The sequence below is a fragment of the Poecilia latipinna genome, unplaced genomic scaffold (assembly GCF_001443285.1).
Source record: "Poecilia latipinna isolate Pla-1442-1.1 unplaced genomic scaffold, P_latipinna-1.0 Scaffold649, whole genome shotgun sequence".
NCBI lineage: Eukaryota > Metazoa > Chordata > Actinopteri > Cyprinodontiformes > Poeciliidae > Poecilia > Poecilia latipinna.
Window position 1 is genome coordinate 250,215 of NW_015113265.1, and position 15,519 is coordinate 265,733.

The following is a 15,519-nucleotide window of genomic DNA, read 5'->3' on the forward strand; positions in this document are numbered from 1 at the left end:
TTAAACAAAACAAAGGCAAGACATTTTCATACAACTTGTTTTATTTAGCAAAACACCTTACAGAACAAAGGCAATGACAGGTGATGCATAGCAGAACAAAAAAGAAAAAAATTAAAAGTTTGGTCTCTAAAAAGTAGAACACCGGAATAACCCAAGACTAAAAACATCCACTGTTACAATTTGCTAACTAAAAGTATCAACTAAAAAAAAAAAAAAAAAAAAAAAGCTTTTACCAACATTTACTAAACCAAGTATACTGAAGGACAAATCTGATGAGCAACAATGTTTTAGACATTACTGACAAAATCATCTGACAACACAGATACATGAATTATGCGTTTCTATCAATCCTAACGTCGATCTCTCTCCCGTTCAGACGGAAGCCGTTCATGTTTCTGCAGGCACGCTCAGCAGTTTCAGGGTTGTCAAAACGGACCACGCCACAGCCCTTGGATTTCCCATTCTCCATCTTGATATCAGCATACTGGACCATACCTGCAGTGACAATGTAGAATATGGTTAAAAAAAAAAAAGTCAAATACAACAGGGACAGGAAAGGATATCTGAAACCCTGCTAGTTTTTACATTTCCTGAAAAAGAAAAGGTATAATCTTACCACATGTATTAAAGGTGTCCTTCAGCATCTTCCAGGTGAAATCAAATGGCAGCTGAAAAACACAATCCATTACAAGTTTAAAACTCAGACACTTAAACACCCTCTAAATTAAGTCACATCTGGAAACTTACATTTCTGACAAAGATCTGACATCCCTTCCTCATGTTGCCTCCACCACTTCCAGGCCCTCCAGCTCCGGCTCCTCCGAAGGTATTCCCACCAAATCCTCGGTCCATATCTCCAGAGCGTTCAAACTGACCACCGACGCCTCCAGATCCCATTCGGTCCATCCCAGAACTCATGCGGTCAAGACCTCCGGAGGAGAAACGGTCGAGGCCTCCAGCAGACCCCATGCGATCGAAGCTGGTTCCCATTCTATCGAGCCCGGTGTTGCCCATGCGATCCATACCCATGGAGGAGCCAAAGTCCATGCTGCCTCCCATGCGATCCAGACTAGACGGGCCGAGTCGGTCAAATCCTCCAGGGCCGAGGCGGTCCATGCTTGATGACATGCGGTCCAGGCCTGGTCCGAGCCGGTCCATAGTTGGCCCCAGGCGGTCCATCCCAGAGCCCATACGGTCAAAACCAGATCCCATCCTGTCCAGGTCAGACACACGATCCATTCTGTCCATGCCCATTCCTCCCATGCGATCCAAGCTGCCTCCTAGGCGGTCCATCCCGGAGTTCATGCGGTCCATGCCCAGGGAATTTCCTGCAGAAATTAACACAGAACAGCAACGTTTAATCGTCTGAGCACAAGAAAGCACTACAGGAGCTTTGGAACAATCCAGTAAGTACTAACCCATTCCTCTTTCAAAGGAGTCTCCAAAATTATTGCGAGACATTCCCATTTCATTTCGCCCAAATTCCCTGTCAAAAGCACCACCAATCCCACGGTCCATCTCTGACAATGCAAGAGATGAAACCATTAGAAACATCCGGCAAGACGCGAGGAGTAGCACGCCTGCCTTGGAGTGTTTAATGAGTCTCAACCCAAACTTACCGTTCATTCTTCCCATGCCTGAAGAACCAAAACGATCCACGTTCATTCCGCCAAAGTTGTCCATTCCTGAAAACATTGATGAAATGGTCTTAATGCTGAATTTGCTGATCATGTTCAAGTGTGGAGTATTTAATCTCCTGAGGGTCAAATTTATTGATGCAAATTTAAAAGCTTACCTCCTCCCATGCGACCGCCCACATTGCCAAATCCCATAGCATCCATTCCTGAAGGGGAGAAAAGTGTTTGTAAGAATACAGTTCACTAGACTTACTTAAAATGTCAAAAGAAAGTGTTGTTACCTCCAGGGCCCATGTTCCCCATGCCGCCGCCACCACCACCACCTCCACTTCCTCTGTTAAGCATGGTAGCATCGATGGGCTGACCTCCGGGTCCCAGCCCCAAACCAATACCACTCAGTCCACCTGGTTTCAGGGAAAAATTGCAAAGCTTTAAATTCCTATATGCGCAAAAGTGTATTTTTGCAAGGACTACACAAGATACAAACTTTAACTCCCAATTGTACCATGTATGAACCGAACTGGGGACAGCACATAATTTTCCCAGAACTGAAATGTTCAACATATATTACAGTTTTTTGCTATTACTTTGGGAAGACTTAATCCACAATATTTTCAGAATTAGCTGGTATAATGAAATCAAACCTAAAAATATAGGTAAAGTAGACTTACGGGGAAGAGAGGATCCTCTATCTGGTTGTCCAAAATCTTTAGGGAGGGATTTCTCATCCTGGGAAAAAAAAGGGACGTAAAAAGAACATTTAAAATGATGTCCACCTTTGCAACAAAACTGATTTAACAATCAAGGCTTTGTGACATACCAGCTTGACATGCATGGTCCTGTTAAATAAGAGCTGCCCATTGAACATAGCTTAGGGATAATTAAGGAAATACACACAAAATGGCAAGAGACCAAGTTGTAAAAATAAAAATGAGGTATTTAATACGATAAAGGATACAGACAGCTTGGACTGCTTCAATGGGCATTTCAAACGTCACTGTGCCCATGCCTCTGCTTTTCCCATCCCTGTCCTCCAAAATGTCTGTCCTCAGCACGACACCTGCCATGCTGAACACCTCTTTCAGCTTCTTCCATCCCACTTTGTAATCCAGCTGCAACAATTGAGATAAGTTATAAAACAAACTGTAACCCAGTTCTTTCAGTCTCATTCACCAGCTTTTTATTCTGGTGAAGTTGTAGCAGTAAATCAAAAATAATAATTAAAATTAAAGAATCCTTCGAATTTGTATTGTAAAGTTTAGGCTTACTTATGATATTTAGGTTATGTTCTTATTTCTTAATACTCAGATTTCACTTTAAATGTAAATGCAACAGCATGTCTAAAACTCTTGAAAACTCACATTGGCCACAAAGATGGTGCTTCCAATCCTGCCAGTCTGAAGACCATGAATGATCTCATTTGGGATGTTGGGGTTGTTCAAAAGGCTGGGAGGAATGCTGACCAGGGGGCCTCCTGGTCCGGGCCCCATACGATCCATGCCCCCCATACGATCCATCCCGCCCATGCGATCCATGCCCCCCATGCGATCCATACCCCCCATTCCTCCCATGCCTCCTGGGTGACCTCCAGCTTGTTGGGACTTGCCAATCTCTCTCTGAGCAATAACACCATCAGGATCCTAATAGAGAAAAACCATAAACATCACTCAAGCTTTTTGAACTTGAGACGCATCCAAAATGTGTCCCTCTCCCCGCAGTTTACCTCCTTCACTTTAAGAGGCCGGCCGTTGAGGTTGTGCTTGTTGACACTTTCCACTGCTTTCTTCATAAGTTCTTCTGTTCTGAACTCAACAACACTAAAACAAACATCCGAAATCAAAAATGCAGGGTCCTACTTTCCTGTACCACCAGATATACACAGAAGGTAAATATGAAAGAAATGTCTACTTACGCGCAACCCTTTTGATTGAAGTCATCAGAACAGGCAATACAAATGCAAAAAAAAAAAATAATTAGAAATGATAATATTTAACTGGTTATTTAATTGACATGTTGAAAATGGAAATGACATGCACAAGCAAGAGTGAAACACACAAAAGTCTTCACAAAGCCTATGTAAATCAGATTGACAAATATTCCCAAACCAGTCAGTGGCCAAGCAGGAATAGTGAAAAATCTGTTTCTCATCTCAAACCATCCAAAGGGAAGAAACTCCACAATACGATAGGTTTCCACTCCATTAAGATATTTTAAAAAGATGTCTTTTCCAATTATTTTTAACAAAAACATCAAACAGCTTTTGTAACAACATCTTGCCGAGTAAACCCCTTAAGTCGTAAGGAACAAATCCAGCAACCAAAAGGGAAATTATCAGCTTATTCAATCCACAGGATTGGAAGCAAGTAATGCTGATGTCCTGTTTAAAAACCATCAACAGTTCAGGATGGCCTCAAATCAGTGGCACAGACGACACCACCAAAAACACACCTCCAGCACGTTACCATCTCAAGAACTCCACCAGGTTTCTATTTCTGAACAATTCCCAGCAATATAACTAATGAAACCAAGGCTGACAAACACGTGTTTGTCTAGGTTTAATCATGTATTTTGATTGTATGTATTTGCACTTACCCTCGATTTGCCTTCTGCGTCCATTAAGTGTTCCACGTACGTTACCTCACCCACTACAAATCAGATTCCAGAGACGACACACACCAAGGGGAGAGAAGCCGAGAGAACAATGGGGGTTTAGAGCAGAAACAAGGAGGAAGGCCGATGAGCTCTGACTGCTAGAGTCTTGAGCTGTCCCCCAGCACCTCAGCAGCACAAAATGGTACAGGTCTACAAAAACCAAGCTTGGATCTTTAAAAAACAAATGTGTAATAAAACTTCTTGTCTGTCCTTGTAAGAATTCTCCAGAAACAACAAAAGCAGTAGATTGAAGAAACCAACTGTTGAAATGACCAATAAATAGCCTTCAGATTTGGCTAAAACAGTGAAGACCACCTTCTCCATGTCGTTTTTCTGACCATACAATTTCAAGTTAGAAAAATCCCATACAAAACCTCTGCCTATTTCAGGACACACCTAGTGATACTTTGTCAAATGTTGCCATTTTGTCCCTCACCCTAATGCAATGAAACCTTCCCATCAGATCTGCAACTACAAAAATACCCTTGTTCTTAAAGACAACAAATTCTTGAGCAAAGGATGCTGCTTTTACTACAAACCTGTTCCAGTAGTGCCAAGTTGCAAAAAGTAAAAAAAAAAAAAAGGAATTAGATTTTAAAAATATCGATTTTCAATTCAATGGCGACCACTGTCAATGTTCCAGGTCACATGTCGGTTCACCAAATGGACGTCAGTGACCTAAGCTTTCAAAACAAGGACAGTACAAAAAGAAGCTGCTTTGTTTTGTAGACCTGTACCCCACAGAAATCCCCAGCAAAGACCTCTGTGTGGCACAACATGGAGATCTGCTGAGAAAACGTTTGCTTGTCAAGGTCACACCTAAAAAAGAAAATGCAATTTAACTCAACAGTTGACAGAAACGAACACTTGGCCGTCCTTCTCCAAAAAAGACTGTTCCGTTTATAAACACATTCTTTAACTTAGCAGTTCATTGCATGGCTAATGACATGTGATCAATTCCAATACCCCATAACTATTCAACTCTTCATGCAAATAGAAGATAATGTAATCTTTGCAGAAATCAAAATTTCTGCACAAAACTATTTATAATTGGACATGTTTCCAACAAATTTTACATAATTTCAACATATACAGATGGTTAGATACTCCAACTGATAAGACAATATGAGGCTGGTTCCATATTTTTCTAACACTTGTTAGAGTAAACCTCATTATGCCATTCAAGATCCCAAGCCAAGGGATTTTCACATTAGTCAACTTGCTTTGATAACAACCTCCATTTCACAAACACCTCAGCGGTTACAATGACCTCGACGGCGACTCCACGTTCAATCCAGGTACACAGCACTTGTACAAAATGGCAGCAACTCCTTAGTTTGTGGTGATGCTCCAAAAAAACTCCCAACAATCTGAAGAACCACTCCGACAAGGCCTTCAGAAGTGATATGGTCAAACAAAAGAACCCTGGATGCAGATGCCTAAAAAAAACAACAACACACACTCAAATGTCTCTTACCAAAAAGTCTTACCTTTTTCTTTCATCAGGTCTTTGAGGGCTTGCCATTTCACATCGTAGGGGATGTTACTGACAAACACTCTGTATCTTTTCACGTTGCCATATGGATCATAGCGACCACCTCCACCTCTCTTAGGGGGTCTCTCCTTCCTGCTTGAACCGGAATCATTCTTGGGTTTCCCATTAATTCCTCTGAAGCACAAAAGTTAAACAGTTAAATTTCAAAGCCAATTTCAAGCAATATTTCTGAAAAGGAAAAAAAGTAGTGATGCAAATTCAACAACTACTTTTAATCATATAATGCATTTCAGAGAGAAAACAAATACTACTAAAAGAATACATTCTTTAACCTCAAAAAAAGTTACTTATGGCTCCAAGTTGGCAGGACTACCCTTTGACCACATGGCAAGTGCCCTAAATATCGGTCTAAAATGGTAATAGGACAAATAAAACAGATCTGGCGCGACACAGAAAAATACTATTTATCTTCTTTCCCCAAAAAACGCGAACTTATGATCTACATGATCAAGTATCTAAACCAACAACAGTCTGATTTAAGCACTCGACTTAGTTGGCGCCAGCAAATAGACGGATCCCAAGTCAAGCCTCATTTGGTGATTTAAATCATAGCAAAGATAAAATGCATGCACCTCGTCGAATTAAGAACTATATGCCATACAAATTTTTGAAAAATATTTTGGAATCTTCTTTAACTGAACATAAATTATATTATAGTATATTAGCTTGTACAGAACCGCTAGGCCTAACTAGCTAGCTACAACAAAGAAAACGACAATGAATGGACTCACTCCTGCTGCGGCAACTCGATAGTCGCCTCGATGTTGTTTTCTCCCTGCTCGCTCGACATTTTGTTGAGCTGATGTAGGTATTAAGAAACCTAAAATTACTAATGCAAATCAGAAAGGCTGGTATTACCAGATCGACTTAGTGTAATAGCAGAGTGCCCTCTTAGCAATTACGAAAATGGCGGAGCAGAAACTGGGGGGCGAGTTTTAAATCTTTCGCAACTGCTTCCGGTGAGTTGGGAGCTGCTAGGCTGCTACTGTCAAACGGGATTTCAAAATAAGAGCACCGCCAAATTTTGACCTAAACCTTTCAAATATATATTTGTTGCATTATTTGTTGTGTCATTATTTGATTATGGCAGTAATGAGATGTTTTGTTTTGTTTTTAAATTAAATGCTTTTTTTTGGAAATGTAATTTTCAGTCGCGCTTTGCATGCAAATAAAACTATAAAACTTCTAAAAAAAACATAAAATAGCGCAAAATATAAGAAAGTTACAGTTTTGCAGTTAAATCAGTTTTAAGATAATCTTTTTAATCTTTTTTGTTGGTAACAGAACTTAGTATGTATCTTTTTAAGTTTGTTTTATATATATATATATATATATATATATATATATATATATATATATATATATATATATATATATATATATATATATATATATATATATATATATATCAGAAACCATGTATGCATTTATGAGAAAAGGATTTACCTGTATGATAAATTAGGGACAGCAACATAACATGAACAATATTCATCTCACCAGGATAATACAATTTTTGCAGTATATGCAAATAAATTACAGCAATCAATACGTAACAAAAATGATAGATTTTTCCTTTTAAAAAGCACAGCATCCCCAGATTGATAGCATATTTACACAAATTCAACCTTGTCTCCTTAGTCCAGTTTTACTGTGGACTGTTTCCTATTTCTTTTCAGTGCATGCATGTTCACATGCTCACAGGCTGAAGGATTGAAAAGGCAAGCACTGGGCTGGGTTTCTATATACAGATATGTTTTGCCAGTCGACATAAACTGAATGACTGTTTTAGAAACTCAGCATGGATTGTACCTGCCATGTGAAATTATTTTAAAAATCATCAGGGCTCAAACAAATTGTGACATTCATTTTTTTTCAGCACTTGTGCGATAACAGGATTTAATGGGGTTTTAGGAAAACATTTTCAATCATGGATTTTGTCAGGCTTTGCTAAAATTTAGCAACACAATGGCACAACACGGACACTAAAGTTTAAAAACAGGGTCTCTAAGACATGAGATGGTATGTCAGAACAACTGTCTTCATCAGCAGATTTCCTGATCAGGCAAATGACTGCCTATGATGAGCAGTCATTAGGTGAGAAATCATGCAGTTCATCTGTATATTATCCTAGTATAATCTACATATGGATTAAGAAAATGTATAATATATTCCAAAACGGATTCACTTTAATAAAAAAAGAGAGTAACTGAGTTCAGAAAGCGGAAAAAGTGACCCCAAAAAACTGCTAAATTATTGCTCCTCCACACCACAAGGTGGCGACGGTCAATTCCTCTCGGTGTAGTCAGAATGGAATGATCGGCGTCGGTGTTTAGCTAGCTACCGCTCTGCCTTTAACAACAAAACATTTTGTTTGTTTGTTTTTTTTAATAAATAGTTTACGCGTATTTTCTTAGCCGAAGTAGCTACAATACTAAAAGATATACAAGCATATTCAGGTATTTGGAGTAATTTGAGACAAAAGCTTGAGAAATAAACGCGTTAGCCTTTAGCTTTGATGGCATCTGTTGTACTGTACCGTTGAGAGAATGAATGAGCGCCTGTAGGTTAGTGAGCGGTAATTCTGTTTGACAGACTGAAAAAAGCGTTTATAAACAGCAAAAGAAACATCATATAACTATGGCTACCGGTGCTGATGTTCGGGATATTCTGGAGCTTGGCGGAACGGACAACGATGGTCCTATCAGTAAGAAAGATCTCATCAACTCGGATAAGGTGAGAGAAAGTTTAACAGCTATTGATTTGTTCGAGCGCAGATATGTCTTAGTAAATTAGAATAACAAAATATGATTTATTTCTGTTAAGTTCGATGTTTAGGGCCTTCAGTTTTGAAAACCGAACGTCACTGAAAGTTAGACTATCCTGACCAATACAAACTATTTTTAAAACAGACATTTTATGCTATAGTCATGAAGCAGACAGTTGTTGACACTCTCCACAAAGAGAGTAAGATACTAGAACGTCACTGAAAGAGAGCTGACTGAAAGTATATCAATAAAAAAGTTGAGTGGAAGAAAAAAGTGTGATAGCAAAATGTGTATAAGCATATGGGATAACCACAGACTTAACATGATTGTAAGGTTTGGTATGATCATGCACTGGGGTTATTGTGTATGTAACACCATTATAATTCAGATGTTTTTTTTCCCTTGTTACTCACTGCAGAAAAAATCCAAGAAAGCAACAGAGACGCTGACTTTCAAGAGACCAGAGGGAATGCACAGAGAGGTTTATGCTCTACTCTACTCAGATAAGAAGTATGCATTTCTTGCAAACCATACATTTATGTTTTGTTGTTTCTTTAATTGACTTTACATTTCTGAAAAATGTTTTGCTGTTGTAGAAACAGAATATTAAATATATATGTATTTTTGGAACTCTTGGAAGCTTTTTTCAGGAAAGTTGGTTTCAAGATGACTGTAAAGTTTATTATGTAGTTTCTCACTTAAAACAAGTTTGTTTGTATTCATTAGGAAAATAAATCATCAATTTGATTTTGACTGGGGAGTTTCAATATATTTTACACTTGTCGTTTTATCCCCAGCAATAATTCTTGATGCTTTTAAGCTGGGGAGGTGGGAAAGCATCAAGGATCTGCTCTAAGCCCTCTCTTGTTTGCTTTGGCAGCATTTACTGAGGCAGCTGTCCTTGGTTTAATTCCTAGGTTTGACACGAAGTAAATGGTCCAGGGGCATTCACTGCATATCATCCCCTTCTCTCTCAGACCTGTTTCCTGCTTAGCTACTAATGAATAAAAGCCACTATTGCCAAAAAAGCAGGAAAAAAGGACAAGGAAAAAAACCCCCATTGTTTTTTGTCTTTTATTTACCTATAGAGACGCACCGCCTCTGCTGCCTAGTGATACCACTCAAGGTTATCGGACTGTCAAGGCCAAGCTTGGATGTAAAAAAGTTCGTCCCTGGAAATGGATGCCTTTCACCAATCCAGCTCGCAAAGATGGGGCCATTTTCCACCACTGGAGACGGATGGCTGAGGAGGGAAAAGACTACCCTTTTGCTCGCTTTAACAAGGTAAGCTTCACCTGTCCCTTTGCAGATGTTTAAGATAAACACAAAGATTATTTTAAAGTATTCTCCCAGTTCTTTTTATTTTTATGATGTTTCTGTTTTCTTATTTGCATGTCCAGACAGTCCAAGTGCCAGTGTATTCAGAGCAAGAATATCAAATGCATCTCCATGACGATGGCTGGACTAAAGGAGAGACAGACCACCTCTTTGACCTGTGCAAGCGCTTCGACCTGCGCTTCGTAGTTATCCACGACCGCTATGACTACCAACAGTACAGAGTAAAGTTCCCTTTTACTCTTTACTGTTTATGAGAAAAATCCCAACTCTGAGACATTTGCATTTGGAATGATTTTTCTGAATTTGTGTATCTTTAGAAACGCTCCATAGAGGACCTGAAAGAACGATATTATAACATTTGTGGTAAGCTGACCAAGGTCCGTGCAGCCTCTGGGACCGAACCCAAGATCTACATCTTTGATGCTGGCCATGAAAGGCGCCGCAAGGAGCAACTGGAGAAGCTCTTTAATCGCACACCCGAGCAAGTTAGTGATATTTTACCTTCAACATTCCTAAAATCTGATGAAATGTGTTAAATATAAACTCAAATTTTTTTTAGTTAAATCTCAATAAAGTGCAGCAATGTGACAAGTTAATTTCAATAAATGAAAAGTTATAAAACCCAAAATCCAGTTTCTTAGAAAATCAGAGTATTGAATTAAAAATAAGGATTTTAAAAATAGAAATGTTGCTACTGCAAACAGTCTCCATGCAATATGTAGCATATGCAGTCATTATTTGGCTCCAGCACCTTTTGAATGAGGTTGGATATTTTTCCATAAGAAAAACTACATTGTGGGACTGTGTGTCATACAGTCCATCGTATACACTAACTGAGGTTATTTTTGTCCTCTACGCCCCTTTTTCTGTTACAAATCTTTCTTCCACTTAACTTTAAATTAAAATACTTTTACACAACACTCTGAAAAACCAGCTTGTTTAACAATGGTAGAAATAACCTCCTGTGACTCTTTGTGGACAATCTGCTGGACAACTATAGTTTGGGCCTCAGCATGACATTTCTGTATTTATTTGTTATTATAAGTTCAGTGTAATAAGATGCAGTTTTCAAGCCACAAGCATCCAAATGAACAAAAATAAAAACTCAAACCATATCACTCTGTTTAATGAATCTATAAAATAAACAAGCTTATTAATTCACTTGTAAATTGAATTCAGGTAAAAGCAGTAACTTGTCAAATACTTTGAAATTGATTAAAACACACTTGAAGTGTTTATGAAAACCGATTATGTGCCTTTTGTGCCCCTTTAATAGGAAAAATGCACCTCTCTCGTTTGTCCTCTAGGTGGCAGAAGAAGAGTATCTTATTCAGGAGCTACGGAAGATCGAGAATAGGAAGAAGGAGCGTGAGAAGAAGGCGCAGGATCTGCAGAAACTCATCAAAGCAGCTGACACGACTACAGAGCTGAGGAGAGCTGAAAAGAGAGTCTCTAAGAAGAAGCTCCCTCAAAAAAGAGACACAGAAAAACCAGTAAGCAGAGGAACTGCACAAAAGTTGAATAAGAAAACATTAATTGAATAATTAATATGTAAAAAAAAAAAATACATAAATCAGTTTTATTTTATGATGTTTGTTTCAGCAGTTGTCACTCAAATAACCTTAAAGTGTCATTTTCATGTCATCAAAGTAACAAATTACTCCGCTTTGCCCCGACATATTTATTTGATTTTGTTTGACAGCAATCCAAAAGTTGAAAATAAAATCAAATCCTGTGTCTTGTAACTTTTTTTTCTTCTCCAGGCTGTTCCAGAGACAGCTGGCATCAAGTTCCCTGACTTCAAGTCCGCCGGTGTCACTCTGCGCAGCCAGAGGGTGAGTGTTGCTTCTTCCTCCTGCATAAATAACCTGGTTCTTAAATTCCAGTCGGGAGTCACAAAACTTCTGATGAAATGAAAATCAGACTTGAAATTGCTCTAGTCAGGAATAAATGATCACACAGCTTTCTTTTTAAAGCCATGAAAAACTTTTTAGAAAAAGCAATAAAGTTTTTATTTATTTTTTTTTTTTACTTAGTTTTGCAACCAGAAGCATGGTGGGTTGGTGCTAAATTTGATGTATGAAGGCAACAGGAGTTTCAAACTTATCTTTTATTATCACTTTGATTAAATCTGTTGCTGAACAGCTAATATCTGTAAAAGCAGCAAGAGGATCCTTATTTATCACGAAGACTGATGAGGAGCTTCTGATCTCAATGGAAAATGCATTAGCACAGCTGAGGAAGTGGAGAGCCCCTCTAGCTAATCAGTCAGATGCAGTTCACTGGATAAAGACATTTTGATCTGACCCGCTGAAGTGCATTTCATACAAATTAAAAGCCCTGAGGTGGAGCCGTTTATCCTAATATTGCCAGTACCTTAAATCACAGCCCTGCGCTGGTGCGTTTCTCCGTCTCTCTCTGTTATTCAGATGAAACTGCCAAGCTCTGTTGGCCAGAAGAAGATCAAGGCCATTGAGCAGATCCTGGCGGAGCAAGGAGTGGGTGAGTATGAATAAATATTAGCAATCAGCTAACATTTTATAGTTTCACATGTTCAGCAGTCCTCTGCAGTAAATGTGAGTTTGAGTAGAGCAGGAAAAGCGACAACTTCAGTAGATTAGCAGGGTTCCCCATGCAGTCCAGAAATGTGTGAAGTTTGTCTTTAGTGTTGTGCGTTTTTCTTTTTATGTACGATGTATTTATTTTAGACTGAAAATAAAACAGAAAGACAACAAAATATAAATAAGATCAAACAACAGTGAAGATACAGTCTTCAAAAGCCAACATGAATGAATTTTGTAGTCTAAAAAAGGTTGAAGGTTGAAGCACCTGCTTATAAATGGCTATACTTCCAACTGATCATCTGGAATAAAATCCTTTGAAAATATAAAAAAATATATAAATCACCTGAACTATTAAAAACAAATAATTACACATTTATTAGAAGTTTAGGTTCTGTTTTTTGTCTTTCCCACATGCCATCGCAGACCTTACTGTTTTACATTTTTAATTTTAACTGAAGGTGTGTTGTTTCACCTTACTCACCAACTGACTTCTGTTATCACAAACCTCTGTTTTCAATCAAAATGTTAAAGTGTACAGGTAATAATTTTAACAAATTAATAAAAGTATTTTACTAAACTGATGAATAAAACTTGAGTACCTGCCTAAGATTTATCAGATCATTTGCTAGACAGATGCATTAGTGCACGACATCCTTACAGCTAATCAAAGCTTCTCAGGCTGACTTTTCATTCACCTCTTCTGTGCCTCCTTCTTTTGGATCTAGATCTCAACCCGATGCCCACAGAGGAGATTGTGCAGATGTTCAACGAACTCCGCAGCGACCTTGTGCTCCTGTATGAACTGAAGCAGGCCCACAGCAACTGCGAATACGAGCAACAGATGCTCCGTCATCGCTATGAGGCCCTGCTTAAAGCTGGCAGTGGGGCTGGGTGTGGAGGCCTCACGGGGGGAGGGATTGCTGGAGTCCCACAGGGTGGAGATCTCAGTGCTCTAAACAGTACTGCATCCTCCACTCCGGGGGTAGAAGCTCAGTCGTGGCCCAACGTAGATGATATCAAGGTGGAACCAAAGGAGCAGATCATCGACGTTGTAGGAGCGCCACTTACCCCCAACTCGGTAAGCCAAGACTGAGCCAAGCGTTTTTGAACCATTGCAAACACCTGTGTGAAGAAATCTAGCATAGTCTTCTTAAGTTGTTTTATAAATGCTAAGATTATAACTTTACAACATTTAATAACTCTGAGCATAAAGGTAACAAATAATGAAATGCTGCTACACAATGAGTTTAATGGTCTTGTTTATGTGTATATACATACAAAACTTTGAATACTGGTGATTTTATAGTCGGTGACCTGCCGAATAAAATTATCTTACCATCAAATATACATGTGCCATTTTTGTCCAACAAGGAGTACCTGGAGTAAGCATCCAAGGTCCCAGATGAGAACTATCTATCTACACACCCGCCCTCAGTCCGTTCAGCTATCAGTTCATAAGTATAATTTTCAGCCATGGCTTACGTCTGCATTTGCCACATCTGGCTTCTTCTGGAACAGAATTATGATGCACACCTCACATCTATGATGTAAAAGTCGAATAAAATGGAACGTGACCGTTCGGACTGCAGATGCTTCGAAAACTGTCAACTATGTATCCAATTTTAGTGCCATGTACGGAAGTGGATTTTTTTGGGGAGTGAAAAGATCAGAATTAGGGCCGCTCAGACTGCCACATAAAAGCAAGATCTGATTCACATATGCCCTTCTGTGTGAACGTAGCATTAATGGGCTAAACATGTTTTATCCTTCACCAAAGAAGGTGTGATGTCTGACATCCTCTAACACGATTGTCCTTCCATATCCCTTTGCAGCGCAAGCGGCGAGAGTCTGCTTCCAGCTCATCTTCAGTAAAAAAGGCGAAGAAGCCCTGATGAGAGCTCATACAGTCTGGAGGACAAACGACTGGGTTACTTATCCTGATGACAGTGGAGTGCCCAGGAGTCTTATGGCCGGACAAGACGGACACAACCAGGGCGGTCACCATATTACTGTCCATTTACGCAGACACACCACCGACTCCACACACACATAAATACAACCCCTCACCTACTAACGAGACCTCTCCAAACCCTCCCCGTCTGGCCGTGACAAAGGCAATGACTGAGTGACATTTCATTCCATTACTGCTCGTCTCCCTGCCTCCACCACCGGTTGCCCATAGATGAGGCAAGAGCAACTGTAAATTGCAAGGCTGAACTAATCGGGACAGGGTGAAGAAGGTGGGAATGACTGGGTAATTGAAATGAATTGGAATGAAAGACCAGAGGCAGGGAGTGGGTGGACCTGGAACCGCAATGCTCATTGGAGTCATCGGAGGGTTTTCTTTTTTTTTTTTCTTTTTTTTTTTTTTTTTTTGTACCCTAATAATGCAATGGTGTTTACTGGAAATGTGCAGTGTCGCCTTGCAGAGCTGGATCCCTCTAGACTTGGAGTGAGTTTTGTTCTCTTCCTTCTGTCATTTGTTATTTTGAACTGTCTTAATGTTCTTTTATGATTACTTCAAAAATGATTCTGCTTACGAAAAACAAAATAAAAATCTGTTTGTTTTTTTTCTAACTGTGTCTAGTTGTTTCTTTTCAGATGGTGTGGACTTGGAGGGTAATAAGTGTTGAATACAGATTGTTCAGAAAATTGTAGGATCCTGACATTCTTACCTTACCTGTCATCTAAGTTAAGTGACGACTAATGACTCCATTAATATGATAATTAAGCAGAGCCAATGAAACTTCATTAAGTTTCCCCCTTCTCATAATATTGCTAATTGCTTGTCAATTATGGTGTTTAGCCTACTTAGGCATTAATTTCTATGCAAATTTTGAATATGTTTGCCAGGAGAGGGAAGCTTTTTGATTTGGGGATACGCATTAGTAGTTTATCAGGCCTTGAAAAAGTATTGTTACCCTCTGGAACAAATGTGTCAAATTCAAGGACCAGGGGCCTTATGTGGCCATAGATAACAAAAATTTTAACTTCCCGTATCTAAACTT

At 39.2% G+C, this 15,519-nt stretch overlaps 2 protein-coding genes across 4 annotated transcripts; one reads left to right on the forward strand and one right to left on the reverse strand.

The window, feature by feature from the left end:
- Positions 1–21: 21 nt before the first annotated feature.
- On the reverse strand, positions 22–6,804 carry hnrnpm (heterogeneous nuclear ribonucleoprotein M). 3 transcript variants are annotated; one of them, XM_015043803.1, is made up of 16 exons: positions 6,576–6,802; positions 5,780–5,958; positions 4,230–4,282; positions 3,550–3,557; positions 3,361–3,454; positions 2,999–3,277; positions 2,596–2,749; positions 2,458–2,507; positions 2,309–2,366; positions 1,919–2,041; positions 1,796–1,843; positions 1,620–1,685; positions 1,419–1,520; positions 748–1,328; positions 617–668; positions 22–495 (listed from the first exon to the last, which is right to left on the reverse strand). In XM_015043803.1, exons 1-16 carry the CDS (start codon positions 6,632–6,634, stop codon positions 332–334), a joined length of 2,070 nt encoding a protein of 689 aa, XP_014899289.1. In that variant the 5' UTR covers positions 6,635–6,802; the 3' UTR covers positions 22–331. The 3 variants fall into 3 exon arrangements, with proteins under 3 accessions (XP_014899289.1, XP_014899290.1, XP_014899291.1); XM_015043804.1 differs by lacking the exon at positions 1,419–1,520 and having other exon boundaries at positions 6,576–6,804; XM_015043805.1 differs by lacking the exons at positions 4,230–4,282; positions 6,576–6,802 and having other exon boundaries at positions 5,780–5,864.
- A 1,309-nt stretch (positions 6,805–8,113) lies between these two features.
- On the forward strand, positions 8,114–15,088 carry dmap1 (DNA methyltransferase 1 associated protein 1). The gene is made up of 10 exons (XM_015043806.1): positions 8,114–8,577; positions 9,028–9,119; positions 9,698–9,893; positions 10,010–10,168; positions 10,265–10,432; positions 11,255–11,440; positions 11,711–11,782; positions 12,377–12,449; positions 13,237–13,589; positions 14,344–15,088. Exons 1-10 carry the CDS (start codon positions 8,482–8,484, stop codon positions 14,401–14,403), a joined length of 1,455 nt encoding a protein of 484 aa, XP_014899292.1. The 5' UTR covers positions 8,114–8,481; the 3' UTR covers positions 14,404–15,088.
- Positions 15,089–15,519: the final 431 nt, after the last annotated feature.

Excerpts from the sequence above, each read along its gene's own strand:
- hnrnpm (XM_015043803.1), bottom strand. The coding sequence starts at position 6,634 with ATGTCGAGCGAGCAGGGAGAAAACAACATCGAGGCGACTATCGAGTTG. Across the intron at positions 3,278-3,360 it reads GGCCTCTTAAAGTGAAGGAG|GATCCTGATGGTGTTATTGC; the intron begins GTAAACTGCGGG and ends TTTCTCTATTAG. Across the intron at positions 1,329-1,418 it reads CTCCTTTGAAAGAGGAATGG|GAAATTCCCTGGGCATGGAC; the intron begins GTTAGTACTTAC and ends TAATTTCTGCAG.
- dmap1 (XM_015043806.1), top strand. The coding sequence starts at position 8,482 with ATGGCTACCGGTGCTGATGTTCGGGATATTCTGGAGCTTGGCGGAACG. Across the intron at positions 10,169-10,264 it reads ATGACTACCAACAGTACAGA|AAACGCTCCATAGAGGACCT; the intron begins GTAAAGTTCCCT and ends GTGTATCTTTAG. Across the intron at positions 12,450-13,236 it reads CCTGGCGGAGCAAGGAGTGG|ATCTCAACCCGATGCCCACA; the intron begins GTGAGTATGAAT and ends TTTTGGATCTAG.